Source organism: Anabrus simplex, chromosome 11 (genome assembly GCF_040414725.1).
Source record: "Anabrus simplex isolate iqAnaSimp1 chromosome 11, ASM4041472v1, whole genome shotgun sequence".
Lineage (NCBI taxonomy): Eukaryota > Metazoa > Arthropoda > Insecta > Orthoptera > Tettigoniidae > Anabrus > Anabrus simplex.
The window spans coordinates 18068233-18083443 of record NC_090275.1 but is presented as its reverse complement, the minus strand read 5'-3'; the positions used below and the strand labels follow the sequence as shown (position 1 = coordinate 18083443).

At 39.7% G+C, this 15211-nt stretch overlaps 1 protein-coding gene across 1 annotated transcript in view; it reads left to right on the top strand.

Annotated features, from left to right (window-relative positions):
- Nucleotides 1-12708, top strand: part of LOC136883434 (uncharacterized protein CG43867) — a 357708-nt gene extending 345000 nt beyond the window's left edge. Inside the window, exons 22-24 of the mRNA XM_067155715.2 lie at nucleotides 4936-5075; nucleotides 11288-11624; nucleotides 12319-12708. Coding sequence (XP_067011816.2) covers nucleotides 4936-5075; nucleotides 11288-11624; nucleotides 12319-12675 — 834 coding nt within the window. The 3' untranslated portion in view covers nucleotides 12676-12708. The remainder of the gene's footprint in view (nucleotides 1-4935; nucleotides 5076-11287; nucleotides 11625-12318) is intronic.
- Nucleotides 12709-15211: the final 2503 nt, after the last annotated feature.

Here is a 15211-nt window from a genome sequence, read left to right as displayed (position 1 = left end):
ATGCATAGATCTAGCATATATTCTCCCTCTTCGTTTCTGTTTCCCATTCCATGAGGGCCCAGTATGGATTCTTATCCTGTTCATTGTGAGCCAGCTTGTGAATTAAAATCACCCATTACAATTAGATTGTCATACTCAGTGTGTTCTTCCAAGTTATTAAGGAAGTTGGCCTTTTCCTCTTTTGAGCATCCTACCTGTGGAGCATAGACTTGGATCGCATTGTACTTTTTCCCTCCTAAGTTCACAGATAACTTAATTATCCTTTCACTAACAAACTCAACTTCACTACAAGCATCTATGTCTTTATGTATTAAAAATCTTACTCCATTCTTAGACTCTACTTCATTTCCAGACCAGTAGAGACTACTGATATTTTCCCAGTTTTCTTCCACTTTGTTTCACTCAGGCCCATGATCAGAAGTTTCCTCCTTTCCATGAGGTCAACCAGCTCTTCAGTTTTGTTTGTCAATGTCAGGATATCTAATATTCCCACTCTGATACTTTGTCTGTGCTTGGTTTGGGTAGCTGGTGTAACATCGGGCTGTAAACCGTCATTTGCACCAAACTGATGTCGTCATCATGAATTCCTACATCTGAGGCTCATATTATTCTTGAAAGCAACTTCTTCAGTAATCCCTCTGTTGACCTGCTGAGCCTAACACAGGCGGAGATATTCTTCCAGGGTTTTCTCCCTTAGCCTTCGGTGTCCAGTCACCTCAACCTACAAGGCAGCAGGTTGTATTCATATTAATCCCTGAATACTGGGCTGCCTCTTCTGCCATCTCCACCGTACCAAAGTCCACCTTCTCCGCTGTAGAAGTCGTTGAGGTCTTCATTCGTAACCCTGAGCTGGGACCCTTACCAGATGTTGCACACCGGGTCAGTGTGCTCTGTAACTCACATAGGCAGGGGCGCCACTCCCTGGGTAGGACTAAGTGTGTGTGTTAAGGCAGGAGGCGGGGGTGCCTCTTTTGTCGGCACCCAGAACATCTATAAGGTAATGGCCACATAAAATTCTATTTTTCTTGCTGTCTCCACTACTTTATCTGAGGAGAAGGTCCAAATCTTTAACTATGTAACCTACTTTTCTAAAATGTAACTTTTCTTTCAGCTAATGTAAAACTTCATAATGTCTTTACCTGTAAATCGAGGATAGAGAGTGAGTTACCCTCTCGAGATCCCCTTCATCTTGGTTTGAGGTGACTGCGTTTTCATAACTGTGTTCTCCTGTAATGTGTTAAAGTAATTCCATGCAAGCCACCTCAGTAGTTTGGGAATAGCCCCCGTTTCATCAGCCGAGAGCCCTGTAGGATTTTATATTTCATTATGTGGAGTGCTGTTTTCGCCTCCATTCTGTTTGTGTTCGGGCCGTTAATTTAACCTGTTCTTTTTCGCAAAGGCCCTGTATGTTGGGTACTAGATACCCCTGTATATTGAGAGGCCAGAGAGTGATGTAATGTTGCCTTGGGTAGGCTGGAGGAAACTGAGAGCCTGTTAGTTCTTTTCAAGGTTTTGTAATAATGAATAGTGCCTCTGGAAGGCTAGATATTGTAATTTAGCGAGCAAGTGCTCTTGGATTAGGGGATTTCTGCCCTTAAGTAAATAATACCACTGTCAATTGAATATTTGTAACTTAGCGGCTTGTAGCCCAGAATTGTTAAGGTCTGAATCTTGAATTTTCCAATTTTTTGAAATTGTCATTGTACCTATGTTTCATTGTTATGTTCATTCAGTGAAAAATTGTTAAGTTTGAAGTTCTAAAAGAAATATAACCTTTTATAATTTTAATTCAATTCTTGATATTATAGTTAGACCCATTCAAGCCCGCACCTTCTTTCACCATCTCTGCGTTCCACACATACCCCGGAACAATAATAATAACTGCCTCTGTGGTATAGTGGTTAGCGTGATTAGCTGGAAAGTGGTACGAGGGCTAGAACAGGGTCCACTCAGCTTCGGGAGGTCATTTGAGTAGAGGAGGGTTCGATTCCCACCTCAGCCATCCTCCAAGTGGTTTACCATGGTTTCTCACTTCTCCTTCAGGCAAATGCCAGGATGGTACCTAACTTAAGGCCATGGCCACTTTCTTCCTTCTTCCATGTCTACCCCTTCCAGTCTTCCCATCCCCCACAAGGCCTCTGTTCAGCATGAAGCCGCCTGGGCGAGGTATTGGTCCTCCTCCCCATTTGTATCCCCAATCAAATGTTTCACTCTTCAGAACTCTGTCCTTGAGGCGGTAGAGGTGGGATCCCTCGCTGAGTCCGAGGGGCAAAACTAACCCTGGAGGGTAAACTGATTAAAAATTGTTGATTGGAAATGTAAACTCACTGCATTAGCTTTGCTGCATCTAGATTCAATTTCACTTAGTATACAGTCATCCTGGGGAAATTCAGTTGCTAAATACAAATGATGCCCCTCTCCAGTATCTTATTTCCACCCAACATTCAGTCGTCATAGGTTTTTCTCTATTCAAATCACTTTAGTCTCGGAAATGCCTGGCTGTGTGGCTCAGGCGGTTGAGGCACTGGTCTTCTGACCTCAACTTGGTAGGGTCCATACTGGCTCAGTCCGGTGGAATTTGAAGATTTTCAAATACATCAGCCTCGTGTCATTAGTTTCCCTGTCAGGTAAAAGAACTCCTGTGGGACTAAATTCTGGCACCTGGGCATCTCCGAAAACCGTAAAAGTAGTTAGTGGGACGTAAAAACAAATAACATTATTATTATAGTCTCAGAAATGTTCATATCATAACGCCCTGTACCTCATTTCAAACTCGGAAGATATTAGATTGCCAGCATTCAGCCCATCTGCCATTAGAACCAAGACATCAGCATAGGCATACTGCTTACTACATTTCCACCCAGCTGAATCCTCCCTGCCATTTTATACCTTTAATTTTAAATCATTTATGTAAATATCAGTTATGTTTAAATTATATCAGGTAGTTTTCCCAATACAAGAAGCCTACAGACATACTGATATGACATTAATTATTTTATAAGCTATAAATTTCACTTTTATTCCATATTGAAGCGCAATTATAAGAAATAAATTGACCTTTTCAATAAAATATATCAAAAAAAAATATTACATATGTCTTGGGTCCGGTTTCAGCCACTTGGTGGCCATCTTCAGCCAAAATAAAAATTAAACAGATCATGTGATTACTAAAACATATATATATAAGATAAAAACAATGTCTCAGGAATAATTATAACAACAAAAATTGTGGTTGTGATCTCCTTGTCATAATATGATGTTGTCTTCAAGTTAGGACCTCGGGCAATGGCCTGCCTGCTTCCTCTAGCACGTCATTGTTTTGTTCTACTTCAGACATTACATGTACTGTAATTATATGTATTTCACTCCAGAGATTTACTCCATTAATTTTTACTTTGGCTGAAGATGGCTCTAAATGGCTGAAACTGGCTGGATCTAAAAAAAGACGGGCATGCATAGCCTTTGTATTAGCACTCTGCATGAAACACAGTGTTAAACTAAACAATGGGTTAAAGATTGGTTTAAAAATCGAGAAGAGCATTCTCATACGAAGTTGTAATACAGTATACTGATGCAGAAGATTATCAAAACTATCTCCAAATGATTGAGCATTGAGGAATTACTTGGAATGATGGTAGAGCCTTTTCTAACAAGGCAGAATATGTACACACACGGACCTGTTTATCGGTGGCAGCACAGCAGGAACTTCTGCTTTATTCAAGAACTGAAGTGCATAAAACACCCACGATGTTGGTTCATATATATCATCTATACCAATTGACTCAACTTGTCTTCTTTAATTCTTTATGGTAATTTGAACGTAAGGTATTATTTTTTTCTCACGTCTTCACAGGTTGTGTTTGCTTTCTGCTCGGAGTATACAGCTAATAGTTTATCGAATGCCCTATTCCGTTTATCTTTGTTCGTATATTCTAGGTCGAAAGCATCCCACAATTCTGGCAGCGTTTCGTACAGTTTGATAAGCTGTTGTAATAACTCACGATCACCTGGCAGTTCCACAAGAACCCCTACTTGGTCTTGAGAATCAGATGCTTTGTCCATCGCAGTGCACTCACAGGGTCGGTATAACCTTCAGTATCCCCACTACTCTACAATACTGATGGTTGCGGATCAGAAAATCCAGATCTGCTTCAGTACTAGTCGTCATTCCATCATTCCAGTCCACAAACGATCAGTATTATTGTCAGTACTTATTGGTACTGACAGTTTTTATTGACCATGTAGGGTCCACTTAAGAGTAATTTATCTCAGAACCCTGAACGTACAATTAATTTCTCCTAATAAAATAGTTTTATTTTAACATGGATATATCTGGAATTAGCATGGACAAAAATCTTACACCATGGTAAAAAGTGACCATCATCTGTCTATACTAATTCATCATCTTCTGCCTCACAATATTACCATGTACCAGAACTCTGCCTTCTGTATTCTGTAGGTACAAATGGTGCTCGACTGGCATTTCGTCTAGGTCACAGCAAAGCCCCTTACGCACGGTAAGGGGCCGATGACCTTACATGTTGGGCCCCTTTAAACAACAAGCATCATTATCTTCATCATCATCATCATCATACACATGGTAACGCGTCACCGAAGGCAATCAGTCTTTGTGATCTGTGTATATTAGGTCAGTAGCATAATATTATATGCATTGCTATAAGAATGCAAGCTCATTTCTTCACAAAAAATACTGAATTAAACCTCTACATTCCTGTAATCTAATGTAGACAGACGCACTACATGGAAAGGCATAGAATTGTTGAATGATCTTGCCCTCTCATCTTCCAAGCAGAAAAGCATATGCATCACTTTCATCTTTTCTGTTTAGTGGAGAAATTTTTTCACCTGAAATAGTTCCTAGTAAATTTGTAATACTATCTACACACAAGTAATCCTTACTGATTTTTATTTCAGATCGACTTTGGTGAATACAACTCGGACAAAGGACGGGGAAGTGGCGGAGTGTCGGGTAACCCTCATCATCAGGTGCTGCAGGCTCTCGATAAGTTCTACCCTTACCGCTACAAGGATGGGCTGACGCAAGACGAGCTCAAGTATGTAGACAACACTGTCCACTTAATACTAAGTTGTGGTCACGTTTAATCTAATGGAATAATGTTTATCAAAATGTTGAGGTAATGATGGACAGTGCAGTAATTTGTTTAGGGATTATTATTCTAGCTTCTTGTCTTATACATATAGATTAGACTCTCAGCACTACCAAGAATTTTAGAGTAGAGTGAACTCCCAATTATTCATGCGTGGTTTATCCAGTTTGTAGGTTGTAAGTGCAACTTACATAAGTTAATTTTTTTTAATAAAGAACATAAAAATAATTAAATGTATAGTAGTGAACATCCTTTTTCCTTCTTTTGAACCAAACTTTCTCTAAGTTGAGTTGTTAAAAATGGAATTTTTATGACAGCAATAAATCCCACTCTGTAGGTTGCTCTAACAATGCAACAGGATAAACCATCTATATATACAAAATAAGAGTTTTGTCTGTACATTGCTCAGAATTTGAAAATAATGGTATTTCTGTATCGGTCATGTCCATAGTAACAAGAAAATGCACTTTTTATTTTTCCGTAATGTCTGTCTGTCTGTCTGTCTGTCTGTCTGTCTGTCTGTCTGTCTGTCTGTCTGTCTGTCTGTCTGTCTGTCTGTCTGTCTGTCTGTCTGTCTGTCTGTCTGTCTGTCTGTCTGTCTGTCTGTCTGTCTGTCTGTCTGTACATGCATCACGAGAAAACGGTTGAAGAGAATTTAATGAAAATCGGTATATGAAGTCAGGGGATGAGTCTCCACAATCTAGGCTATAAATCATTTTACTCACGCTGAGTGAAATGGTAGTTTAGGGGAAGGCCTAAAATTGAATTCTCAACCGTTTATGTTATTAGTGGTCGTATTTTAAAGAAAATGGGTATGCAAAGTTGGGGAATAAGTTGCTACAATCTAGGCTGTCAATAATTGTATTCACGCTGAGAAAAATGGTAGTTTAGGGGAAGGCCTAAAATTTAATTCTCAAATATTGTTGTGATTAGTAGTCCTATCTTGATGAAAATCAGTATGCAAAGTCAGGAAATAAGTTGCTATAGTCTAGGCTGTAAATTATTTTATTCACGCTGAGTGAAATGGTAGTTTAGGGGAAGGCCTAAAATGTAATTCTCAAATATTTCTTATTAGAGGTGTAATCAATGAATGCTACATAACTAAGGTTATATAGTATTAAATTTCCTATTTTTCCTGTGTTATACATTGTTACTGTACTGGCTATGATCACAAAGATATTCATGAATTTGGATTTTTGTTACTAAGTCCATATCAGCGCCGAGTAACGAGAAAATGGGTAAACAGTATTTAATGAAAATCGGTATGTAAAGTCGGAAAATAAGAAACTACAGTTTATGGTATAAAATATTTTACAAATCACGGAGTCGAAAGAAAACTAAATGTGAAGGCCTACAATATAGAAAGCTCATAACATTGATCAACAATAACATTACATTGACCATTGTTTGTCGTGATGTGCTTTGTATCTTCTGTTGCCCCTCATCTCCGGTAGATAGGATTACTGCTGCATACAGAGTATTTTTTATTTGATTTACGTTGCACCGACATAGATAGGTTTTATGGCGACAATGGGATAGGAAAGGGCTAGGAGTGCCTTAGGTCTTAATTAAGGTACAGGCCCAGCATTTGACTGGTGTGAAAGTGGGAAACCACTGAATACCATCTTCAGCGCTGCCGACAATGGGATTCGAATCCACTATCTCTCGGATGCAAGCTCACAGCTGCGCACCGCTAACCACGCGGTCAACTCGCCCAGTCGTACAGAGTGTAACAGCCTGTCTGAATATTGATGGGAAGTAGCTGGGGAGTTAGATAACTTTCTTCTTTAGCATGCCATTCCCCTGGTTTATAAATTTTTTGATACTATTGGTACGTAACACACTGGATCATCATAGCATTCGGGCTATTCAATCCCTACTCTGAGGCATTGATTGGAATGAACAGTGTGCATATTTAGCGGAATAATGGCAGATGAGTGTTCATGGCAATCTGCGGCCTGGTCATCCCAGCTCTGGAACTTTGGACTATTAGATTGGCACCGCAATCTAACCGCAGCACTGTTCGTTAAAAGTGATAAAACGTGCGGCTTTCCATTTGATCGAGTATTTTATATGATAGCATTGCTTATAATCGCTACATTCATACTTACGTTTTTGTAATGACCTATGTTGATTTCAGGTTAGGAAAACCACAAAGTCAGTCTTTCTGAGAATCCCATAGCGAAGCACGGGTACATCAGCTAGTACATGAATAATTGGGAGTTTACCATAATCAAAAATTCTTGGTATCCATTGTTATCGGTGTGGTGTTTGTGTGTAAAATGAACATTTCTGTTGTTGATCCACCTTTATTGTCGTTTTATTTTATTACAGAAGAATAACATTTTAAAACCTCTTTTACCATTAAGGCAAAACTGAGAAAGAAAAAAATTCACAAAGCAAGGGTCTACTGCCAAGTTGACAACAGATTATGTATTAGGAGTAGAAATTGTCTGTAATTTTAACAAAGGAAAAGCAAATACAAAGCTGCACTAGCACCGAATGGCACAACGAGATGTGTCTGTACCGTATGCTATGCATTTTTGCTTTCGTTTGCAGAATTCTGATCACTCTAGGAACCAAAAAAGTGAAATGTGAACCGTTTGGAGAATGGCATATTATCTCAGAAGAAGAAGAAGAGGAAGAAGAATTATAAAATAATACTTGAAAACTGGCACATTTCTGCGCATGCAAACTCAGCTGTAGAGTAACGCAGCACGAGATTGGAGGTTCTCACTGTACAAGGATATGCTCCCCGTGTTGATCCTGTCGTCTTCCAAACAGCATTGGTCCTAGCTACCACTTTGTCCTTGGTGTTTGAACAGTATTTCTTGTAGGTGAGAGCCCAATCCAGAGGGAGTCCTAGATATTTTGGATTTGCAGTGTTTTTTTATTTTAAATTTAGTTTAATCAATCAATCAATCAATCACTACTGATCTGCATTTAGGGCAGTCGCCCAGGTGGCAGATTCCCTATCTGTTGTTTTCCTGGCCTTTTCTTAAATGATCGCAAAGAAATTGGAAAATTATTGAACATTTCCCTTGGTAAGTTATTCCAATCCCTAACTCCCTTTCCCCTAAATGAATATTTGCCCCAATTTGTCCTCTTGAATTCTAACATTATCTTCATGTTCTGATCTTTCCTACTTTTAAAGACACCACTCAAACTTATTCATTTACTGATGTCCTCCCACGCCATCTCTCCACTGACAGCTCGGAACATACCACTTAGTCAAGCAGCTCGTCTCCTTTCTCCCAAGTCTTCCCAGTCCAAACTTTGCAACTTTGCTACGCTTTTGTCAGAGATCACCCAGAACAAATCGAGCTGCTTTTCTTTGGATTTTTTCTAATTCTTGAATCAAGTAATCCTGGTGAGGGTCCCATACACTGGAACCATACTCTAGTTGGGGTCTTACCAAAGACTTATATGCCCTCTCCTTTACATCCTTACTACAACCCCTAAATACCCTCATAACCATGTGCAGAAATCTGTACCCTTTATTAACAATCATACTTATGTGATTACCCCAATGAAGGTCTTTTCTTATATTAACACCTAGATACTTACAATGATCCCCACCGGGCGAGTTGGCCGTGCGCGTTGAGGCGCGCGGCTGTGAGCTTGCATCCGGGAGACAGTAGGTTCGAATCCCACTATCGGCAGCCCTGAAGATGGTTTTCCGTGGTTTCCCATTTTCACACCAGGCAAATGCTGGGGCTGTACCTTAATTAAGGCCACGGCTGCTTCCTTCCAACTCCTAGGCCTTTCCTATCCCATCGTCGCCATAAGACCTATCTGTGTCGGAGCGACGTAAAGCCCCTAGCAAAAAAAAACCCAATTATCCCCAAAAGGAACTTTCACACCATCAACGCAGTAATTAAAACTGAGAGGACTTTTCCTATTTGTGAAATTCACAACCTGACTTTTAACCCCGTTTATCATCATACCATTGCCCACCGTCCATCTCACAACACTATCGAGGTCACCCTTCAGCCGCTGACAATCTTGTAACTTATTTATTACTCTGTACAAAATAACATCATCTGCAAACAGCCTTATCTCTGATTCCACTCTTTGCACATATCATTGATATATATAAGAAAACATAAAGGTCCAATAATACTGCCTTGAGGAATTCCCCTCTTAATTATTACAGGGTCAAATAAAGCTTCGCCTACTCTAATTCTCTGAGTTCTATTTTCTAGAAATATAGCCACCTATTCAGTCACTCTTTTTTCCAGTCCAATAGCACTCATTTTTGCCAGTAGTCTTCCATGATCTACCCTATCAAATGCCTTAGATAGGTCAGTTGCAATACAATCCATTTGGCCTCCTGAATCCAGGATATCTGCTATATCTTGCTGAAATCCTACAAGCTGAGCTTCAGTGGAATAACCTTTCCTAAACCCGAACTGTCTTCTGTCAAACCAGTTATTAATTTTGCAAACATGCACCAATACAGATACTGTAGTTCTTATGGCGATGATCTAATAGGAAAGGGCTAGGAGAGGAAAGGAAGCAACTGTGGCTTTAATTAAGGTACAGCCCCAGCAATTGCCTGGTGTGAAAATGGGAAACAATGGAAAACCTTTACAGGGCTGCCAACAGTAGGGTTCAAACGCACTATCTCCCGAATGCAAGTTGATAGCTACAGTATGGGACCCAGAATCCCAGCCATGTGCTCGGCAGTTGCAGTGTACAACTTTACAAAGCATACATCTCTGCAAACTCTTGGGTGTGAGGTCATATCGGACTGTCTTGTAACGAGAGGCTATAAAGATGACTGCTAATATTTCTGCAGTGCACTCGGTGCTAGACATATCCTGCACCATAGCGGTCAGCTAGTGGAGGTCAATCTAGAAAAGATTAAAAAATACTTTCCCACTATCCCTTGCTACAAATCTAAATACCACTTCAGGAAATTGAAATAATAGGGGTAATAGTCGGAGCTCATGGTAGCGTACTAGTCACTTTGTCACCACGTGGAAGTGCTTCCAACTTCCAATGAAGCTCATCCCCAAAATTGTGACTCTCATCCATCAAGATTCTTTCATTAATAGAATTGTATAGATAAAATCTGATATATTTTACCTTGTTCTTAGTGGCAGCCTGTAAATACAGGAGGTTGTTCCTAAATAAATTTGCTGGGCTGAGTGGCTCAGACGGTTGAGGCGCTGGCCTTCTGACCCCGACTTGGCAGTTTCAATCCTGGCTCAGTCCGGTGGTATTTGAAGGTGCTCATATTGAAGCCACCAGTGTGCTTCTGTTTAACTATTTGAAAGCAATAAGTTTGGGCAGTGATAGCACAGTCATTTGCATAGATGAAACATTCCGTTCCTTCGGAAAGTGGCCAGTCATTAGTACAGATGTTGAAAAATAAAGGTGCAAGCACACTTCCATGAAGTAGGCCATTCTTATGTGTTTTCCATGTACTTCATTTCCCTTGGAATTCAACAAAGAATCTTCTAGGAGATTTCTAATCATGCAGGTAAGCTTATAGTCCTTTGTGATGGTGCAGAGTTTCTGCAGGAGGATTTTATGATTTACTGTATCATAAGCTGCTGACAGATCTACGAAAACAGTTCCTGTAATTGGTTTTCTTTCAAACCATCTTTGATGTGCTGAATCATTCAACACCTGAGATGTACGGCTGTTCCCTGATCTGAATTCAACCTATTGTGGTTAAATGTTTTTTGACCAAATTTTCCCATTACATTAAAAGAATGATATAAGTAAAATATTTTAGCAGTTTCTTACCAGTTCTTTGGGTAAGGAGGGAGGGAATACCAGGTAGTGATGAATTATACTCATGACAATTTTTATCATTATTAGAACAGTGTATATGAAAAATATTGAGGCAGATGTTCCGTTTAATATGTTTCTAGCTGGTTATTTGTCAACAAGACACATGTGAGGAACATAAAACTGTTGTTTTTCCTTGGAGAGTCACTGACAGGCATCACATCCACTTTTTTAACTGCTGGCAAACCACAGCACACTCATTGCAGTCCGGGTTGATGCAGCAAAATGATATGTTAAAATTAACCTACATGTTGTGTGGGTCAGCTGGGAAAGGACTAGTGGGTGAAATAATTGAGTCTTGACTTGTTAATAAACATTGCAGTGATTTTGAGTTTCTTATTATGTTGCTATTTCAGGGATTTACAAGAGCGTCTGATGGAGAAGTGGGCATCCTTGAAAGGCCGTTCACTGCTAGACTGCGTACGGATCTACCTAACGTGCACGCGGAAGTGGCCTTTCTTTGGAGCGACGCTGTTCCAGGCCAAGCTGAAACAAGGCGAACCTGTCATGGTGTGGCTGGCTGTTAGTGAAGACAGCGTCACTCTGTTAGACCTGGCCACCATGTCTCCTATCGCTCGGTACGTCTACACCAGCGTCGTCACCTTTGGAGGCTGCCAGGACGACTTCATGCTCGTCGTGAGCACTGATGAAGGGGGCTCGCAGAAGCTGCTCTTTGCTCTTAGCAAACCAAAGGTAAGAACAAAATTAAATTTCTTTGTAATACAATTCTTCTACAAATATTGGTAGCAAAGTGTGCTGCTGGCATGAATAATACAAAGGATTTCATTTAGGAAGGTACATAGCAGCATCAAGAAGTTCCTGGGAACACTCAGTAAGATATGAAAGTGCTGAGATTTGGCAACCCTGCTTCCATGTACCGGATGTCACAACCTTGATGAACTCCGACAGGAGACTCAATTGAATGTAGGTGTGTTAACATGTCTGATGGAAAGTCACAATTCTAACAAAGATGCACATTAAGTTAGCATGCGGACTGGGAAGAACTACCACAGAAAAATTAAGGACATTACAGTAGGTTTACGGAAGTGAAACTCTGAAAATTACTATATATGAACGGCACAGAAAGTTCCAATGTGGTCAAAGATAAGCCACACGATTCTGCCTGTGATCCTTGATTGCATGATATGAAGTCAAATACAGTATACTTATTTCTGTAATAAAGTGTAATGACTTGTAATTTCCAGGAACCTTTTGACACTAACTTATATTCCTCATGTCTTAAAATTGTGGCAGTGGTATTGATTGTTAGAAGAAAACAATCGCCTAACTTGACTCAACAGTTACGGCAGACAGACGAAGGTGGTTATATTAAGGGGAAGTACAACTAGGCAACTATGTTGATGATGATTGCTTCAATCTTTTTCAGATCTTGGAACTGACGTTACTCATAGCGGATTACATGAATGCTATGGGCCACACGTTACCTGGCACTCCGCAGATGGGCACGCTCACTCGGAACGGTTCTCACCGCTCCGTGAGGTCGCGCCCCGTCGCCACTACAGGTACGGCGCATACTTCGACGGGACACAACACTTTATCCTCGGTGGGACCCGTCGGTAATCACCACACTGGAACGTCGTCGCAGTCGCAAACTCAACAAACAACGCAGCAGCAACCACCACAACAGCAGCAGCAACCTGACATCCTCAAGTCGACCCCGGACCATCAACTTCATCGCACTGACTCTAAGAAGAGGACACATTTAGATAGTGGTGTTGCGTGATGCAGTCCTGCCTCGCTGAGACGGGAGACTCAGTGCTAGCCTGTCCCGTCCATCTGGTTACCATTTTGTGTGAGCCCAAAAGAGTGACATGAAACTAGGTAGCTATTGCTTTGACCAAGACCTACATGGTCTGAAATACTAGACTCATAAGTCTTAGGGATTCATGTTGCATGATAGCTTGAAAGGCAGACGATTTGGAGTGGCCTGCATCATTAATTTACTGTTAACAATGCCAAAGAGTTTGAATGTTGTTTGTTTAAAACTAAATTGCAAAATACTATTAAGTTCTTTTCTCATTTGGACCATAGTGTTGTTTAATGTACCTTGTGTAGAGGTTGCCAACATTTCATATACATTGCAGTATTTTTTATCGACGTGATCGATGTACTCTTACCCATTTCATGGTAATCATTCTCCCCAGGCAGCTAAAAATATTATTTCAGAATTGATCAAGATTATTGTCAGAGTTCAACTTACTTGTCACTTGCAAAAGATATTGAATGGCATTTCTCACTGTGGGTTCCCTTATTCTCCCAGGTTTGATTGTCGAGATGATTTAAATTCAAGCAGATATAACATTCAAACACTTTGTTACTGTTAGTAGTAGTTGTGTTCTACTTTGATGAGATAAGATCAGTTTTCTCGAGGAAAGTTTCAGATTTCCCTAATTTCAAGCTATTCACAACATTAACCCAAAAGGCTTTTAAATTTGTTTAGAAAGCTTCTGTTTATTCTTTGGCCTGTTTAACTTAGTATTAATGTTGACTACGAAATAAACAAGCTACTAGTGTGTACCGAGGCCCGTTCTCTAGAGGCTGTTATAAGAAGACCAAATGCATCCTTCTATTTCTAGTGAATATAGTTGCCTTAGGAGCTGTGTAGCATTAACTTTTATTTTACATGGATGCAGCTGAAGGATAGAAGCTCTGGAAGAGTTAGACACGAGGACATAGCTCTCTTGGCGATAAAATCTGGATAATCTTTTGCAGAAGAATGTTCTGTGAAAGACCTATTCAAAGACTAGAAAATGTTCGAAATGTAAGTTACATACAAAGTTGTGATGTGCATGACAGAGGCTCTCTTAAAAGATTATGTTCATGGCTTTTGAGAAATCTGGGCAATGTGGTGCAGCCTGTTGAGCAGTTCTGGATGTGGACACTAGATACCTGCACGACTAAATACGGCATCATGCAAGTACAGATAATAATACTTGTTTGACCATTACAGTGATTGTATTGCAGTATGTATCTGATGCATAGTAACTGGCACCTTATTCAGTGCTTGAAGTGGGATAAAATCTAAGTAGCAGAATTGTTTAATATCTCCCTCTTTCTCCTAAATATACATATACAGGTGTATCATGATTAATAGCACAAATTGAAACAGATGCAAATACATGATACTAGAAGCAAAAAAGTCTTGGTGACATGGGTCCACAAACAAGCCATTAGCGAGAAAACTTAGTATTTGTGGTTACCAGCCACCACTAATTTGATTGTGTGTAAACATCATTTTAGTTAGGAAAAGGTACAACATTAAAAAAATTATTAGATACTTTGGTATGAACAAGAAAACAGTCTTACTTAGTATGTTACAGCTACACATTACAATCTCTGTACAATGTACTTACTCATAATTAAAGAAAGTGTTCAAAGTGTCATCCTTGTACCAGGATGCAGGCTTGTACTCTTGCCACATTGAGTTTTGAATTCTTTCAAACACGCCGGGAAATTGTGAAATTCTTGACAAGCATTTACAAGTCTCTGCTCTAATTCTTTAACCATATTAACCAGAGTGTCGTACACTCCACCTTTAAGGTGGCCCCAAACACAAAAGTCCAAAGGGTTCATTGAAAACAACTGCACTTCTACCAAACCATCTTGTAACTTTTCTTAATGTTGTATTGGTACCTTTTCCTAACTAGGATGACTTTTATACACAATCAAGCCAGTGGGGGCCGGTAACCACAAATTCTAAATTATCTCACAAATGGCTTGTTTGCGGACCCATGTTTACTAAGACTTTTTTGCTTGTTGTATCGTGTACTTACAGCTGTTTCAATTTGCGCTATTAATTAGGATACAGCCTGTATTATTAACATCATCATTTATGTCCATGCAACAAAATTAAAATATTTTCCAAATGCTTTCCTTGTCAAGGGTGAGAGGTGCTGAACAATGCTGACAATCTGCATAATGACTAACTAAATTGAAGGCAGTATGTTTTTTTAAGCACACCAAGGACTAAGCTAATATTTTGTACTTGTTCCCTGAAACAAGGCATTTTTTTTTTTTTTTGTAATTTTTGAAAATTCTTCCATGTAGCTATGAGCAAGCCCACAAGCCTTGGATCTACAGGCTTGGTCGCTAAAGTGTTAACCATTCCATCACACAGTATTCAGTATCAAAACCATTAAGTGGAGGAGGAAATATAAAGATCAACCTAGCGGTTGTTAGAAGTAGTAAATTCGTAAGAGATGAAACAATTATGTTCATTGCTCCAAATACCCACATTCTGCAGTTTATATTGTAGGTGT